We start from the raw sequence: 19710 nt of genomic DNA, 5'->3' as shown, positions 1-19710 counted from the left end.
GCTTCCATTAACTAAGAGTTCATACAGAACACCACTGCTTTGGTGATCATGACTACTGATTTTTCTCAGTATAAGATGCAATATAGTAAACCTATGTATAAATAGATTCCTTTGATTAATTTCAGGGTTTTAAAGTCTTAACACGTGAGTTTCTCATCACGTTCGACTACAACATTTTAAATTTTATTTTTATTTTTTATTTATTTTAAAGGGTATTGCAATGAATTAATCGGCACCATAACCATGCGGTGAAAGGAGAGCCAGTGCTTGGCTCTGCAATCTCAATGGTAGCTAGACAGTTGTGGTTGTGAAAAAAAGATCTAGGCGCCTTCAATTATTGAATATGCAATGCGGACAGCTGGGAGCTCGAATAGTCGCATCGCAGCGCCGCGTCCATGGGTGTATAAATATCAGGCCGAGCGGCTAAATTTCGAGAACATGCATCTCAAAACGAAGCGTTGTTAGTTGCATATCTTTTTTTTCTCTTGAAACTAAGAATAACTCGTAATTTTTTCTCGTATTTCCTTGGATTTTCCTTGTCCTGTCGTGATCATTCCGTGAAAATATCAAGCCATATTATTCTGTAGTTTTTCTTTAAAAAACTAAAACTAAAATATGAACAGAAATTTGAAACTCAGTAATTGAGTTGAGTGTTTGCCGAATGTATTCCTACACATTACTTTTGTTTGCGTTACATTTGTATATTATGAATTAGACACTATGACCCTTGTTACAATCGTGCACGATATTTAAAAGAGTCGGCTGTAGGTACATGTATAGGCTGTAGGATAACTCCATTAAATTTTAGTAATAGCTGATTACTTTAAGACCCGAAACCACAAAGGCTCACTCGTAGAAACGAGAATTCAAATGTAAAGCTTGAATGATTAAGCAAATCAGTGGTTATATGAATGAGTTTACCAGAATTAAATGGTAAATTAGAATTCGACGTGTCCCTAAAATATACTGAGAATTCCCACAAGCTGACGCATGAATCGCATTTAGCAAAATGGAACCAGCGCGATTACCGTGTTTTCAATCTCGTGCAACTTCTAATTTTCTTTTAAAAATACTTATATGTGTACGGTTATAAAGCTTACACAGTTATTTTCCTTGGAATTTAACAATTTTTTGGTGGGAAGTGAAAACCACCTGTTATTCTGGGAGATTTCCTAGATAATTATGAAGAAGCAACATTCTTACAACACTGCAATCGCGTTGGTTCCTTTTTTCTAAATATGTATGCTCCACATATAATTTCCAATTTAAAATAACTCAATTTCGAGAAGCGTAATCTTTAATATCTCCTTAATCTCTGCTGCAAACTATGTTACATTAGAGAAAGAGATAGAGAGAGAGAAAAAAAAAAAAATCTACTGGACAAAATATTGACACAAGTAGCACAAAATCTGAATTGAACGAGATGCACTGCAGTTGAGTTTCAGCGCCCCGCAAGCCGCAGCACAGTGATTTTCATACAAATAACTCTGCACCGTTATCCGCGATTTCTTGAAATACGCTTTTCGATGTTCAGCTGAGGTGTTGTGCAACCGATTTTCATATTTCAATTTGTCTAAAGTTATTCATTTCTCTTCCATCCACATTACTTTCCCTTGTCTCCCCTCCCTTTCCCTATTTTTCTCTGTCCCTTTGAGAAACCGAGAAATAGTTTTAAGTATTTCCACATACTACATAGATATAATTGCAACTTTTACGAGCATGAGAATGATGTAATAATAAATGAGTATGCATAAGTAATACAGCAACTCGGGACGATTTTCAAAGTAACTGACGGAGTGTATAATAATGTAACTCCTGCAACGGTCTATCCTTGTCTGTACCTTTACTTAACAGAAATCGGTACTTTCGGTGAATGACGGTACAAATTTATAACTAGCTAGGCTAGCTAACATTTTTCATTCAAAAAATAAATAAAACGAGGAGGGATTTTGAAAAGAAATGATAGTCAAAAAACTGCTTACCAGTGTTTGATTTGATACAAGTGTTCGGATGGCTAGACTTGTTGCGTTAATGGCACTTATTCCACCCCATTCGTCCCTGAACATCAGCTCTACGCCTTTAACAAGGAAGAAAGAGAAGCAAATGAAGCGAGGAAACAACTTTTATAACTCAAAGGTAAGCGTATTAATTTTTAGTAAAACTTTAAGTTTCTTCGCTTGCAAGTTTGTCGGATTTCCCTCCAGAGATGCATGCAATTCTAAGAGGAGAGAAATCGGACGAACTTCGGTTAAAATATTACACATTGGATCGCTGTTTAATGTGCGCGAATTAAGTCATTCTGACACATGTCTCCATATCAAAATTTCACGTAAAACTCGATTGGTGCGATGAAAATTACTAAAATCAACTTCTAGCCAGGATATATTAAATGTTTTTTTAATGCGTTAATTCAAACCTCCCGCTCATGAAAAAACAAGTCTACGTGAGTCAAATCTCGCACTAAACGTTACCGTAACAGTCTCTGCGTTATGAATTTATGGCAACTTCAATCTCACCGCTCCAGCTTGGCTGTGCGCGTTATTAGCACTTCGAACAACGTAAGGCGGGGAAGAAATATCGCTCGATTAAGGAGCCCGCAAAAACATGTTAATGCAGGTTGATTCAAGTAGACTATTGTTTTTCTTGCGAGCGGTGTAGTCTAACCAATGTAAACTAAAAACTTAAATATCCTAGATCGGAATTTATTTTAGTAATCTTCGGCGCGCGAATCGTGTTCTATGTGAAATTATGTTATGGAAAGCATGTATCATAATGCTTAAACTCGCAACTTGTCCATTGGTCCATTGCGAATTTTAACTTCAATCTTTGGACGTGTAAAGGCTCAAATATACTACCGTGCTAAGGAAGACCGCCGTATGAACATTCGAGAAAATTACAGCAGATAAAGTGTTCATTTTCGAGGAAACTTATGAATATTTTCTCTTGAAATTTTCAGGCACTTTAGATCAAATTATAAACAAAATTATCTGAGAAATAGGCAGAAAAATATTCAAGAATTTTCCTGAAAATCAGTTATTTGCCAGAGGAAATTTGGCAACGCCTGAAGGCTTATACGGCGTTTTTCCTTAGCACGGCAGTATAGGAGGGAACCTTACTTTCGGAATTCAAAATGATAATGCTAATTCTTGAATTGTGTTCATTTTTAAGCATAAAGCTTGACGTAACGTAAAGTAAAAGTTCAAAGAAACGATTTTTCAGTGATTTTTTCTCCAAAACGAATGACTGAAGAGATTTGTGCGGAAAAAACATAGAGACGACACAAAAGAATATAACTCGCTGGGTAATTTTATTGAATGGACTTAAATTGTCCTGCCACGAGGAAATGAAACTGACTTTCAATTATTAAAGTTAAGCATCGTTCTTCTTTAAAAATGTTATTCTGCTTCCGATGATTACACTACAGAGCTGGCGGCAGTTGGCTGCGATAGACAGTTTTGCAGCGCATTGACGCAAATAGTGTAAAGAATCAATACGTTCATTGATTGAAATCAATACCATAGAGATTGCTTTCGAGTCTCGGGATGTCTAGTTATCTCAGCTGGCGGAAATTAAACTATTTGGATATCCCAGTCGAGAGAACAAATACAGGCGCGAACTAATGAATGAAATCGATTAGTATTCTGTGACCCTGCGTGAGCTCTATTCACATACCCATTTAAGCTTTAACCCTTTTTTCCTGTTTCTTTTTTTGTATTGCATTTCATTTTTTCATTCATTTTATTGGGTTACCAAAATCGAACCAAGCGCAGAAATCTTTCTTTTCATCACAGAAACTATTTATAGATTTTACTAAGAGTATACAAAGTAGCGTATCCCCAAAATAAAATCTATTTTCCATAAGCCCATACTCGTATATAATTATACTTAAAATTCAGAGACTATATGGAATCAGGTGAACATAAGGGTTTTCTTACTCACTAAAGTAAACAAATATTATACAGAAAAACAAATCAGTATAGTATGATTGTCTCTGTTGAAATACACATGTTTAAATGGGAAATACCATTCTGGGACATCACTTATGGGTACATTTTTTCACTTCCAATTTTATTTTCCTCTACTTTTCCACTTAAAAAATAATTTAAAAAAAAAAAATTAAAAGGCGTTAAATAATTTTGTCCTCTGTTAAAAAGATAAAACAACAAAATTAGGCAACGAGAAATGTAGTTAGACTGAATCCGGTGAAACTCTCTTATTTGTCCCTTAAAATTTGTCCACCTCTTTCTTATTTCCAATTGTCTCGTTTCCGTGAAAAAAAAGAAAAAAACACCTCCTCCATGCCCCATATCGACGGCGTAAGTCCGCCATCACATATCTCGTTTGCGGTGTCTGAAAGTCTCCGCCTCTATGTTATGTTTTTAAAGGAGAACGAATTGATATCATTCCTTGAGTTTTTTGCAGAAATTTCTTCGCACAGAAAAGAAAAATCACGGCAGTTTTAAAGATTTGCCGTGGAGTAGTTTTCCATTTAAAAAATGAAGTACGACAGGAATTCTGCGACGTCGCAAACCGAGTTATGTGAGTGCCGACTTACACCGTCGATATATAGCTGGGATTCTACAGAAACACTTTCTCCCAAACTTTTTTTTTTACAATAGAAGGTGTAACGGCACAAAACTTGCTACGGCACCACACCGATGAAAAATAAATGCATCCCACAAGAACTTCCTTATGAGTTTCACTTGATTTAGAGCTCTCGCCGATAAAGCAAAGGGACATCCCTGGCGCTTCTCCCGTAATACCGACTCACAGTGGATCGAGTCAATCGCAGAAATCGGACATGTAATCTTTGACTAAAACTGCAAATTTTCATGTTTATTTCGTTACATTTTAATTTTTAAGAAATGTTTCTAGAAGAAAATTTCACGGGAAAACCAATGGAACCACTTTAGAACCTCAAAATTGTGTATAAACGGAGTTAAAAGCGTTTAAAGCTTACGAATTTTGTCCGACCTCTCCGTTTGACTCGAGCCACCGTGCGACCGTTTCAAAGGGGCTCAATTGAATTTTAATAAATGAAGCGACAGGAAAGGGGAGGCGCGCAGAGACTTTTTCCGAGTGCGCGGCTATGACAAGCTCTAGCGACGCGGCCTCGAGTGCTGGGTCGTCAGATCGTGCACATTTTACATGGGATTAAACAAGAGAAAAATGGGATTAAACGAGGGAAAAATCCAATTTTTAGCACTATCTGGCAACGGTGCGGCGAAGCCCCTGACCCAAAGCCGCAAATCCCGCCCCCGCTTTGGCCGGGGTCATTTGTGACCGCTCTGAAATTGCAGTGATCAATCCCGGCTCCGTCGTTCCCTGGCAGCCATTCCAGGTGATGAGACCTCGCTCTTCCGCTCCGTAATTCCGCCCGATTCATCGTCCGGTCCGCTCCGGTTCGGCCGCCGCCGTCGGAGCTGCACCGAAAATTTGAGCTGATTGATTGCGCTGCACTTTGACACCGCTATGACCCACTATCTCTCTCCAGCCCCGACCCCCTCGCCGCGAGTGTAATATTGCCGCCGGCAGAACGGCAGTCGGACATCGCTTTACGTCAGGTTGCCGCTTCCGCACAAAAATTTCGTCGTTAACCAAACGTAACGCACAGTGGACCTAGTCAATTAAAGAGGTCGGGCATGAAATTTTTGACGGAAACTGCAAATTTCGGTGTTTATTTTGTCACATTGTACATTTCAAGGGGTGCTTTAAGTAGAAAATTTCACGAGGAAACCAATAGAACCACTTATAGAACCTCAAAGTTTTGTATAAACGGAGTTATAAGAGGTTAAAATTACTAAATTTTGTCCGACCTCTCCTATCGACTCGATCCACTGTGTAGCGTGGCGTGCTTTGCGATGTATCGATTGATCGGTCATTTAAACCTAGGGAAAATGTCAATAAACAGGGTGTTCGCAGCGAACAACTTAATAATCGATTATTTACCACAGCTTCAAATGGAGAAATATCGATGGATCGCAAAGCACGCCACGCCTTTGGTAACGCAGCCTGATTGTTGAAATTTTATCTTTGTTAACCGCCGTACGGTGGATCGAGTCAATAGGAGAGGTCATACAGAATTTGGAAACTTTCAACGCTTATTGCTCCCTTCATACAAAACTCTGAGATTCTGAAAATGGTTCCATTGGTTTCCTCGTGAAATTTGCTTATAGGAGCACCCCTTGAAATTTAAAATGTGACAAAATAAACATCAAAATTTGCAGTTTAAGCCGAATGTTTCATGTCCGACCTCTCCAATTGACTCAATCCACTGTGCGCCGCGGATGAGACAAAATTATGGAGAGTTGAGATACGTGATTGGTGAGCTCAATTCTGCTCTTGACGGAATACAACATATAGGAGCAGCCAGTAAGATCTACCATCGCATCGCGTACTAACGCATCGCCCAGCGCGCCTTCAATTTTGCAGACGCAACGCGGACATCCATCAAGCACGAATAGTTGTATCTCTGCGCCGTCACCAACGCGCTATCTTTCCTTTGCTTTATTCTCATGTTTTGTTAGTTCCATTCGTGCTCAGGGGTGCTTCAAGAGTTAAAAGGGCTGAGAAACTTCATGAAAAATGAGAATGCGAATTTTCGCATCGAAATTTCAGGCTATTTTTCATGAAATTTTACGTAATTTTGTGTAACATTCCACGTGAAATGTTAAAGGCGATCTCCGTAAAAACGTAAACAATATTGAGCAAATTTGATTTATGTAGACACTTTTTTTTCATGTGAGCGAGTAATTCAAAGTTCTCGTAACCAGTGCTAAATAATTTAGTAGAATTTGGTTCAACAACGCCATTATCAACAGATTTGGTTGGATTTAGCCGAGGTGTTGAAGTATGATAAAAGTAATAAGTTAGTCAGTTATTTAGTTAATTTTATATATGTTTTAATAAGAGAAACTAATTATTTTTATTACAATTCAATACCTCGGCTAAAGCCAATCGAATCTAATGCTAAATAAAAACTTCAACGTCTTCAAACCGTGTTCGACTTGAAATTTTTAGGAGAAAACATACATCAACATGCTTTAATTCACACTTTGTCCGATAGTCCATTCCCATACTTACAGATGCTTAATTGAATCAGTGAGTTCGAAAACACACCAACTTGGTAACTCGAAATTCCTCAATTTTCATAAAAGACTGTCAATTTTTATAAGGGTCATTAAAGTTAGCGCATCTGTTCCAACTTGGACCTTTAAAATGCCCTTCAGTGCTTGTATTTCAGCGCCAGAAATCCCTTTCTTAGACTAATTTCTTCATTTACTGTTCGGTTTCGTGTGTAATTTTGTTTCTTGATTCTTTTCATTTTTCCAAGTTGGTGTGTTTTCGTTTTCACTGATTCAATTTGAATCAACCTATCATAAGATACAACGATGTCATTGAAAGTCAACATAAAATCAGAAAAATTAACTCTACGAAATAAAAAATGAGACAAAATAATTAAATTCTGTCATTCGTCCACTAATATCATAAAGTGAAAATCAATCAATGACTAACCAGAGATCCAGGAGCCATTATGTCGAAGAGGCGTTAACTCATGATTGAGTACATCTTGGAGTCGAATCCTGGCCCCTTTGATCCGGGGCCCATCATCCGGTGGAGTAAGCAAAACCACTGAAGTGACTATCAACCCCAGGACCGCAGCGATGACCAGCATTGCGATGATAATTCCGCGCCAGTTCCGCTGGTTTGGGTTGCTCGACACCAGGTCCTGTAAACAAATTTACAAAAATAAGTTAAAAAGTGACTTCCCAAGTATTCGTATATTCAAGGTATTTTTGAAAGATTGTCATCATTTTTTCGTTTTACGCAATTCAGTCTCACTGTCCTCATATGAGTTTAACGCCGCGAAAATTTGTTAAGCCCTAGGGTTAGCGCAATAATTTAAGGAGTTTATGAGAGAGGCAGACTCTGAGGTGAATACATAAAATACAACTAAGAAGGTTGTGAGGCACATCTACTTTAATACGATTTTAATGAACACAGCACTGAGGAGACCGCGTTATCGCGTTCACACGGCCAGCTCCGACAAAGACTTGACTTACAATTACGGACGATTTAGGTTCTCAGCGCGCAACGTAATTACCTATTAACTTTGGAGGGAACTAAGACGTACAGAAGAATACCTTAATTTATTTCCCTGCGAAATAATCGTTATTCGAAGTCAAGTATGAACCTTTGAAAAACATTTCTTCAGCGGCGAAAATGGCCGTGATTCAGTGACAATAATAATGGTACCAATATTAATTGATATTATAATGTAATATGTTATCACGCATATCAATTATTTTTAGTGTTAATTTAAAATTCGAACTTAACTTTTATAAATCAACTTTAAATCTAAATTTCATACTCGAAATTGACTTCAAACCTGCGATTTCCTAAGTTATTACCAAGTATCAAATCATAATTAATTTAAAAGAAATTTCTCTCTGAGGAATTCATAATGACACGGATTGATTCTCTGCCCAGAGTTAATTTAACGGAGCTACCTAAAAGCTTACATGAACGTTCTTAGATCGTGTTTTAAGTAATTAATCAAACACTTCTAGGTCATTTATCATTGTCTTGACTGTATTTTGCGGCCGAAAGACTTCAAAAATACTCGGCTTAAAACATCCTAGTAAACATCAGATGTACAAATATTTTCTCTGAAAAACATGAAACGAAACGCCTCCAATTTTACAAGAAGTAAAAATGTTATGTTGTGATTTTTAAATTTCATGGTGACTAATACATATAGTCACTGATTAATTTTTCATAGATGAGCATGTTTGGTGTTTATTATTTGGACGTATCTCTGTCAAACGGAACTAAGCGTCAATTTGAGTTCCTTATGAGGAATTTAGAATGCCGGATAGCGCGTTCTGCCGAACGGAACTAAGCGCCATGGAAAAGTATTTCGAGTATAGGACGGAATGAGCCCGACGCCCGGTTCCGCCGCAAATCCAAGCCCCCCTCTACCTTCCTCCCTCTATGGCGCTTAGTTCCGTTTGACAGAAATACGTCCATTTGTGAGATTGAAAAATATTCCATTGTTTCATGCGAGTAAACACTATCTCAGTGACAAAAAAATGAGCAACAAATTTCTCGGACAGAGTACATAGTTTCGCGCGCAGAAAAATTCACGACATTACACATAATCGGTCCTTAGCCCGAAGAATACGCTGGTATAATTGAAACGCTCCGTATTGTATTTTACTCCTGCTTGTGATATATTTCTGGTTTTGATTTTTTCTTTGAGTGTTAAATTAATGCAGTGTAGCGTAGCTTTCACAAACAAGTTTGTAAAAATACAGGTAAGGATAATTCACTTACTCATTCTTATTGTTCTAAATAATAAAAACATAAAAAAACAAAAAAAAAAAGAAGTTCATTCAATTGAAGAGGGTTTCAACTTCCCGACCAGCTTCCTGTCACGATATCAGTGACGTGGCGTGAACTGCGATGTATCGATTGTTATGCCATTTAAACCTATGGTAAAGAATCGATTATGGTGTTCGCTGCGAACACCCTTTTTATCAATCCTTTTCCATAGATTTAAATGGCTTAACAATCGATATATCGCAAAGCACGCCACGCCACTGCACGATAATGCTTTGATATAGGCAGGGAACGGGGGAAAGAGGAAACCCTGTCTTGCCACGCCTCTGTGTAACACCTCCCTTCTCGTAAGATTGAGCTAAAAGATTAAAAAATTACAACTGACGTCATCGAAATAATGGAATATCATGTTACCTGAAAAAGGTTTTTGATACCAGAGAGCGTTAATTGAAGTATAAAATTTCGAGGCGTTCATTGTTGATTGAACGCTTTTACTCCGACTCTCACCCCTCTATGAACAAAAGAGCCCATGGGCCACTTGATCCAAAGTAAACTTCTACAGATCTCTGTACAGCTCTGACTGGCAGAGAGCCAAGCTTGACTGTAAGCTAACAACTGGCTCATCACCCCCCAGCCTACGAGCCTCTACTTCGCAATTCTCGTTCATACCATTGCTTCGTAAATTTATAACTAACTAATTAAACCTAATTTATGAACATTTATTGTGAGATTTTTTTGATGTTGTTGGTATGTTGGTGTAACTAAAAAAAATGAGAGTGTGGAATGCATAAATTACGAATGCATCCTGCAAGAAGAGTTAAACGCAGGGGCAATGTTTTGAAGACAGAAACTTGTAAGCATACTTGTCTGATTGTTCTCCTACAACTTCCTTGCGCTCTCTGACCCATCATGTCTATTTTTTTCTTATGTTTTTTTCTTTGTCCTCTCTCTTATTTTTCTTCAGTAAGTATTTTAATATAGTTTAAAACGCATTTAGATTCATAGAAAAGAAAAAAAAAACATGAAAACATAATAATTGGAAGGTTCCATTTACGTCTTTAAAAAAATGATTGGATATGCTACATTTTTAAACGCATAATTTTTCTAACCTAGACGTGTAACATTCCAAGTAGGTCATCTAGAAAATGACAATCACAAAGAAAAGAGACGCGATGATATTTGCCTCCAGATGACATTCTTATACCATTGCTTTATAGCATTGCGTCATATTTTCTACGGTAGCTCAGAACGCTCGTTTTTCATATTGAGTCATCAAAAGAACGAATAAACTGAGTGAAAAAAAAAAACGTCACGAACTAAGTTACACAAGCACCACTCGTTGTTCAAAACTAAACCAGATGTTTCCTCGAGCTGGCAATTCGCCATGCATGAACAAATTGCATCCAACCAATTATCTCGAGTTAAAGTCAGGACAAGAAGTATTGGCGAGTGACACGGGTGGTGGTAGCTTAAAATTCGGTCATAATCAGTTTTCAAATAAGAGGGTAAGCGGTCCCGGGGTCAGAAAGTGCGAAGCCTTTAATCCCAGGGGGAAAACTTAAAACATTATCCACCTCTAGAATTATCAGAATCAGATACATGTACGCCAAATCGTGAAATTTTGCGAATATTTCCTTTGGAGATCAGTGCTCAGTACTGTTCAGAGTATGAGTAAGAAGCACCTGCAGATTTCATATATTTTTCGAGTTTATTCTGAAGATTGCGCTTTTAGCTCTCTTGGATAAACCAAAGTTGGAGAGCTATGAAAGAGATTGAAAAAACTAATAACGATATACTTACTTTCTCATGAAATCTAAAATATTCAGATGATCGTTGCAAATAGCATTGTCATTCATACAACGTAGCAAAAAATATGGAACAATACCAAAAGAGATGGCCAAATATTTTGGTTATCCACCCTACAATGCTAAATTATAGAAACTGGAATAAGCTCCAATCCATGATTAATATAGATGTGAGGAAAGGTAAAAGAAAATGGGATTTTCCTTGACATCTTGAAAGATGCGCATATTTTTCACGAAAATTTGTATTCGACACTTACACACGCGTTTTTGGCACAGTACAGGTACAGATTATTAAACCAATTAAAATTGATTAACGAGGGGGGAAAATTTTAAGCAAATTTGATAATGAGTACCAACCATCTAGGAAAAAACCCGAATGACTGATGCACATCGTAATCCGCCATCCTTAACATCAATGCGCTCAAGTTCGATACATCTGAGAAACGGCCTTGTATTTTTTCAGTCTGAAGGTAGATGTACACATTTTTATCTTTTTTTGTAATAATCAGAGGAATGTTAAAGTGGAAACTGCGGATGTGTGAAGAGAGTGAAGGAGAAGACGACCATAAAATATATCTCGCGTATGGAATTATGGTAAACGTAACCTGAAGTCATACCTTTTTTTAGATTAAGGTGCATTCGCGCTCTACAGAGCGTGGAATTTTATAGAGCATTCGATACCGACGTTTTTACTCCCATTTTTCGCGAATGATATTATTCTCGCAGCTCGCATCCCGGACGGAGAGGGATCCTCGAGCAGTGGCGTGGCGTGAATTGCGATTTATCGATTGTTATGCCATTTAAGCGTATGGAAAAGGATCGATAAACAGGGTGTTCGAAACGAACACCTTAATAATCAATTCTTTATCATAGATTTAAATGGTTTAACCATCGATTTATCGAAATTCACGCCACGCCACTGTCCTCGAGAACTTTTACCGAGGTCTCCGTTTTGACAGCTGCCTTTATTGTTTTCTCCACTTTGGCGTTTTATTCATTTTTCCGGGCGGATTTTCATAAAAATACACGGTTCTTGCAAAGCACTGGATTTGTGTGACTGCAAATGAGACTCATTTATAAGCCTTGGTAAACCGGTTTTTATTCATTGAATTTCTTCGAAAAACGAAAATTAAAACGAAGAAGTTTTAAATGATGAATGGAAAATATAATATCAAGAGCACTCGGCAGTTACTGCGACTAACATTAATACACTGCAAAAAATCTTACCCTTTAAATAAAATTATTGTGTTGTCTACTTTTGCCTTGATGCAATAATGGTTACTTAAAATATTAATGGTCAAACCCTGATTTCACTGGCTACCATGTTGCGGTTTCAATTTTCAAATTAAACCTATATACCGTGTCCAGTGTTTAATATCTTTCAAGAAAAATAATTAAATACCTTTTCTAATGCCTAGATCATCTTTCTTGAAAGAACGTCCGAGTTTTATTATTTTCAACACCAATCAGCCGCAATCTCGATTTAGTGTACCCATCAAAATCGCAAGAAACAGAGGTTTTAATAGCACGAAGATTCTTCGAAGCCCACGTAGGGATCCGGACAAAGTAGAAGTAGGACCAGAAAAAAGTATAGGTCTCATAGAAAAGCACATACTGTGGAAATTGCAAGGTCGATACGAATTAGGATCAAATGTTTTGAATGAAATAATTTTGCCAGTTTCTGTGTGGTAACACTTCGAAGCCAGGGATATGTATTGATTTCATGTAAAAAATAAATGGAGCGCAAGGAAAGTTGGGACTTTCTTTGAGTGCGGTCCATTGGGTGCAGTTGCGACAATAATTGGCCGCGCGCATAGCGTGAGTCAACTGCTAGTCTCAAAATGAATTCAAATCTCAACCAACTAGAAAACTTCGCATCAAATGGCAAAATTCTAGCATCTTGTTGGCTGGAAATCAAGTCGTATCTGGACTTATCAGAACTTTTTCCAGTCTGGTGATCCGTAAAAGTAAAGCCCAGTTCACACTATCAAACTTTTCGCTCGACATAATCGGGCGAAAAGTTGGATGGAAGGTTGAACGCAAAAAATGTGATTCAATTATTTTCCGTTCAACTTTCCATCCAATTAGCGGTACCAATTGGATGGAAGGTTGAACCCAACCTAACCTAACCTAACCTAACATAAGCTTCAAAAATCAATTGAGTAATCTGACGGAACGGGTTTCTTGGGATAGATTTTTCATTCGTATACGAGTACTAATTGGCCAAGAGTAGTGAAATTGCTGCGAAATATCTCATTTTCAGCTTTTCTGGCAAACAGCTTAAAATTTCGGTTTGAGGTTACGCTCTATTGTTTTGAACCAAACGATACATCGAATCACTGTCGAATACGATACATTGCCTCTCAAAGACGTAAACCCCATAGCAGCGCAACGTGGTAGGTGGATCTCGTCCCTAGATGACATAGAATCACCTTAATCCATGCTTTCCGTGAGAATCTCGAAGAGTTTCTATTTTTAAATATATAATGTCTTGTTTTCTCGGCCATTTTCGCTCTCAGGGAACAAGGGCCCTCGAGGGAATATTTCACTTGTGCGTAGATAGGATTGATACGGGCACTCGTAGCGAAAAGGCTCGAGGCTCTTGCCCGTTTGTTAAGTTCGAGGGCGCTCGACACATCGAGTGCTCACCATTAAAGTACCAAATCATGTCTGCCCCAGCGAAACCCTCCACTTAAACACGCCGCCGCTACTACACCCACGAGGACCGGTCTCGTGGTCTCCTTCCTCCTTGTGCTCTCTCATTTCGGGCGATTCTGCAACATTTTTAACTCGGTGACGCACCTTAAACGCCCAAGCTCATTAATCTAAATTCTAATTTTTTCACGGAGCATGCAAAAAAAAGTTAAGCACAGGGACCGGTCTCCTACTTTACTGGTGTTTTCTCATTCCGGGCGATTCTGTGACGTTTTTAACTCCACGGAAAAAAAGCATGAGGTTGTTAGATTTTTCCAATTAATTGTGGTAGTGTCCCAATTAATTATGATAGCACCCCATTTAATTACGGTGGCACCCAAATAAATTGGGTAACTAACCCAAATGTTGCGGTACTACCCTAAATTGAGTTGCGGTACTACTACAATAATTAGAAATGTCCATATCATCCAACAAATTGGGATAGTACCACAATTTTAGGGGATAACCCCTGCCACTTTTTTCCGTGTCGGTGACGCACCTTTAGAGCTCAGGTTCGTAATTCTCATGTATCCAGAGAGAATGTCTGATTTTTTGGTGGTTCTTTAAGTAGTGGTTTTCTGATGGTTGGCCTAGTGGTCAGCGCGTCTGACTCTAGGTCAATAGGTCCCGGGTTCGAATCCCGGTGGTGACGTCTAATTTTCACGGAATTGACATGTAGATCTGCTGAAACAGATTCTCCTCGGCCCTAATCCCTGAAAATTGGAAGAGCCTGGAGCATGGAGATCTCACGATGTCTACGGACACTAAAAATTGTCTAAAGTTGGCTGAAGGTGCTAGATACGAAGCCATTAAACCAGTAGGAAAAAAAATCTTTATTCCCGTTCCCGACACTGCGGAGGCCTAAAATACGGGGAACCAATCAGAAATGGATTCACATTGTTTTGGCTCGCAGTATAAAGAGACTCTATACCCAGCTCTAGCGCTAGAAGAAAATGATCCTTCGGGAGAGAAATAGGAATGATTAGGTTACATAGAACGAAGATTTTCATTGTTGCAGGAGGAGCCATATATACTGCAACCCTATCCCACCGAGTAAGAATCGTTTAGTTGAATGGAGCGCCTTTCCAGAGTCAAGCATTTCGCTTAGGACGGCAGCAGGGTAGAAGCGGGAGGGGGGGGGGGGGATGAGCACACGATTAATTGGGCCGAAGCCAATAACGTCAGGATTAATCGCAATATCGATTCACACCGAGAAAAACGAATGAACTCTCGGGCCCTTGTTCCGGAAGAGCGTCGGCGTCGTTGACACACCGGGTTGAAATTATTGCTGTGCCTCGTCTTGGATAAGAATTCCCCTTTCGAGTGCACGTTCATAACTTTAGCTAATACTGTAAAAAGCGAGTTCTTATCTGGCACGAGCTGTGCATACACCGCTTCCAACTTGATGCAGTGTCTTTGAATAGGGAAGTAATATTCTTCCGTTGAAATTAAGTTATTATTCCTTTGGCTTCGATTCCTCTCTATTATAATTATATATATATTATTATATTATATATACAATTGTATATTATATATTAATACTGTAAAAAGCGAGTTCTCATCTGGCACGGGCTGCGCATATACCGCTTCCAACTTGATGCAGTGTCTTTGAATAGGGAAGTAATATTCCTCCTTTGAAATTAAGTTATTATTCCTTTGGCTTCGATTCCGCTCTATTCTCTCCTTTACGTTTTTTAAATGGGTTGAACCGGAATCTGTCTAACTAGACATCGAATGCTGCCTGATTTTCTCTCATATTCTGTTTTTAAACAGGAAATATAATAGATTAACACTGAAATTAAAAGTGTTGTGCGGAGATTATCAATAATCCAAGATAAATTAACAGGAAGTTCAAAGGCGTTAAAAAGTCTTGTTATCTATCAGAAAAAGAAAACATGAAAAAAATTGACAACATTAAATGGAGTTATGAGTTGATTCACGCTCAATACAACTTGGACTATATTTTACAATAATAGACCATTATTTTTAGCTTACTAAAAAAAGTATTCGTCTTCATAGGAGAACTAATGTCATAGGAAAGGAGGGGACCGACGTTAAAAGAAGGAAAAAAATGATCTATACCGTTTTTACGTCATAGCTTACCGAGCTCAACGTGTTTTTTATTTTGTTCTAAGTGGTCCGGAACTTCTAATGTGAAATTTTAGGAAACATATTATTTTTAAAAAAATGTGAGGCGAATCGATACGCCATGTCTCCACGGGACGTTTCACGGCGGGATTTTTCCCAAGTTCGAATCGCAGGAATGAAACTTCTGGGCTTTTTTCCCGTTAAAAAACACAACAAAATTTTTCTCCTTCTTTTGAAGTCGTTCCTGGAGTTCCACAAGGACTCTTATTTGGCACTGTGATTAGTATTGACTAACTCAATATTTTTCCCAACTTCGCAAGTAAGCCTCTTCTCTGGAACAAGAAACGCCCCGTGGAGACTCAAGGCCCTAGTCACCAACAAATGGCGATGAAATTTTCAAAGTTTGTTAATACTAATTCGTCATTGTTAAAAATGTTTTCGATCTGCTTTTATGACATTGAAAATACGTCACATAATATATGCAGAGTTTCTATTGCGGAGAGTTGCGCGGCAACAATGACGTGAGAGGAGATAAAGAGGATATTCTTTCCCTCAGTCAGGTGGAAAGAATCAGGTGTGTCATTAATCTCACATGCAACACAATGCTGTCAAAAGGCAGGAAGTTTTCAGCGGAGGCGTGGTCTCTCCTCTGTGGCTCTCTCTTTATTTATGGTGATTTCCACAACGCGCAGTTTCATCATCGCGTCTAAGCCCAGGCTGCTCAGGTTCAGGCGCGAAAAGGCGCCCCGACGCCTGACGCTACGGGCCACCCGCAATGCACGCAACCCGCGCTTTGAGTTATTTTATGTCTCTTTTGTACTTCCGAATTTCACGCGCCAGAGAGTTTCCTTCCCACCGCCTGGTTTTAGATTTTCACCCTTCACTAAGAGCCGGATTGAGCTGAATTTTTCGTAACCAGAGCTATTCGTCGTATTCCAGAAGGAAAAATATAACCTCTCTCCAAAGTTGCAAAATTTACTAACTTGATTGTTTGCCCTGTTTTATGAAAGTATTCTGTGTAATTTCTGTCCAAAGTTTTGCTTATTTTTACGGTTAATCAGAGGGAAAATCAGTAATTGTTCTGTTTAAAGAGCCCAAAAGTCTCCGAGTAAGAAGACACATTTACGGGTGGAAACTTTGCGGCGTTAAAATGTAATTACGTTCTTTCGTCTGAAAAATGACGTGTAATGAGCTAACATTTGCTAGAGTTTAAGTAGGAAGGAGGGTATTTCCTTGTGAGGAGATTAAATTGAGAGCTAATATTGCTGAGAATTTAACGTTGAGGTGTAAGCACTAAGCATGAAAAGCAATCTCTCCCTCTAAATTCGAGGGGGCCATTTCTGTTTGCGCATACTTTCAAATGTATGAACCTATGAAGAGTGGAAATTAAGTATTTTTAAGCGTCATCATTGTAGTTTTAGATTCTCGATTAGACTTTTATCTAATTTTACCTAAAATCAGATCTCCGTCGAATAGGAGAGTTTTGACGAACTTAATGACACACGTCTGGTGGCGCTGAATATGTTTTAAATGCTGTCTTTAGAATAATCAGGCCAATTTGAAAGCGGTGCCCTTGAAAATTTAAGACCTTTAATATTCCGATTTTTTTCTCACGATAATTTGGGTATAATCTCCAGTTTGGTAAGTTTCTCTCATAATAAAGAGGGGTTGGGGGTGAACAAAAATATTGCCCTTAGTAATATTTAGACAATAATGATCCGGAATCACTCGCATTAAGTCAATCTTCAGAAAAAGAGCATAACTATCCGTATTCCCTCTTATGTTTCTGAATGATCTGCAATGGTCGAGACTTACCTCATCGTCAAAGTTATCGGCCGGATCCGACATGATGTATCACAGACTAAGTTTCGTGAAGAAATTCACTTAGCGGGCGCCATCATTTGTCGCAGTGCAGGTCATCTTCGACAAAGCCGCTGGCAGCTTTGAGAGTTTTTATTCGGGCTCCACAACGGTTCATTCTTCCCCGGTCACACATGTTACGAAGCCGAAAACGAAAGGCGTCGGCTGACTTCAGTCCAAGGAGCGTTGCACGCAGCCAAATGCGTTCGTTTCGAACTAGATTCCCGACCCCTTTGGTCCTCAGACCCCGAGGGTGGAGCGACTCATGATCGTCGTCATTCAAAAAATAGAATGAAGTATATGGTGCCCAGAAAGGCGGAACATATTTTTACAAACGAAACCGGCATGCTGAAAAAGAATGAATTCGCAGAAATTCATGACGCACGGGTTTTTTTTTTTTTTTTTTTCACATGAGTATTTTTATTTTAAAAAACCTTGAGGGTTAAATCAAGACAGTTGCATAAACTGTTTCAACCTTCTACTTCATCATCTTTTCAACCTTCATATCGATACGACTGGGCGTATGCGTCATTTCACTCAGAATCCAACCAAAACATTCAACTAACAGCAACTGAACTTCTTTTGGTAAATACAATTATAAATTTCTAGAATTCAAGATTATATAGTAGCATTCCACACGCCGTCAATAGACTCATTGAAGTAAAAATTTAAAAGGAACCTATGTGAAAAAAGAGTGCCACTGAGATGCAACTATAACTACTTAACGGGTAGTTTGTGTTGCATACGCGAACAAATGCAGGCGTTTCGGTAGGTCTAGCATTCAAAGCAACACGCGTAACCCAAATTAATGTTCCATGCCCCCGAAAAGATGCTTATTGGTCCCAAAAAATTGAATTTCAATGTGTAGCGGAATTCATCAAATTCTAAATTTAACATTTGAAAAGAGAGGTTCTTGCATATTTTCTTCATTTTGGTTTTCGGCTGAAATGATAAGCATGTTGTGTTCGGCACATTTTATTTAATTCAATTGGTTGGCTTGGAGCTAGGATAAGGCGTGTAAGTGCAGTTTTTTTTTTAAAAAAAAAATGAGATATTAATGATTTCAAATAAAACTAGTCTAAATACTTATTCTGCGAACAATTCGCTCACAAATTCTAATTTTAAGTATCGTAAATTCAGTTTGAACTTTTTTTTTCTTCATAAAGCTCCATGTGATTTCGAAACTTCAAACACGTATTGCTCAAAGTAGCAAAGATTGCACTTATGTACCTTGTCCTCCGAGCCCCTTAATTGGACTACATTTTGCGATATGGAACTATAAATTCTAGCCCGATTTAAAAACGACGTATGTGCCATTAGTTTCCCTATGCACATAAGTGTTTTCCCAGAAGATCCAGAAATTATAGCTCCGAATTGCAGTCCAATTGTGATTTGGCTGGTTATATCTGCCTTTTTCTTATCTAAATATTCATCATACATTCCCGATTCTTCATTATTTTCCCTATAGCTTCTCACGATGTAAAACCACGATTTGGAACGCGAAGTCAGAGAAAATTCATGACTTACAAGTCTACTAAATTTTGCAATTAGGAACTACAATTTTTGGGTCAGTTTGAAAACAACGTATGTAGCATTAGTTCCCCTATGGACATGCGTGTTTTTACGGATGAGCCAGAAATTGTGGTTCCTAATTGCAAAACGTGATCCAAGTGTCTTCGGCAGCTTTCATCAAAAATCAATAGCAGTTATTTCTTCGTATGAAACTATAAGTCCTTTCACGAGTAAAGTAACTGATCGAAGTTTAGGAGGCATAATGCTACCTTTATTTTCCGTTCATCGTATCAAAGTATTGAATCATTAAAGTTAACGGCGCAACGCAGATGGCTTCATTCGCCGAACGCTGCGCTATTTAGACTGAAAATAAGTATTTATTTTAATTTAGTCGCGGAGGAATGTGCGC

At 38.4% G+C, this 19710-nt stretch overlaps 1 protein-coding gene across 7 annotated transcripts in view; it reads right to left on the bottom strand.

Annotated features, from left to right (window-relative positions):
* The window catches only part of Dpp10 (Dipeptidyl peptidase 10), a 127193-nt gene that overhangs the window by 63248 nt on the left and 44235 nt on the right, over window positions 1-19710 (bottom strand). For 4 of the 7 annotated variants that reach the window (XM_072300532.1, XM_072300531.1, XM_072300533.1 and 1 more), the window contains exons 4-5: window positions 7516-7729; window positions 1983-2077 (exon numbers count right to left, since the gene is read on the bottom strand). In XM_072300532.1, the coding sequence (XP_072156633.1) occupies window positions 1983-2077; window positions 7516-7729 (309 nt within the window). Of the gene's footprint in view, window positions 1-1982; window positions 2078-7515; window positions 7730-17744; window positions 18224-19710 lie in introns of all 7 variants that reach the window. The other 3 variants (XM_072300535.1, XM_072300536.1, XM_072300537.1) reach the window with 2 other exon arrangements.

This window comes from Bemisia tabaci, chromosome 5 (genome assembly GCF_918797505.1).
Source record: "Bemisia tabaci chromosome 5, PGI_BMITA_v3".
In the NCBI taxonomy this organism is placed as follows: domain Eukaryota; kingdom Metazoa; phylum Arthropoda; class Insecta; order Hemiptera; family Aleyrodidae; genus Bemisia; species Bemisia tabaci.
This window is presented reverse-complemented; position numbering and strand designations above follow the sequence as displayed.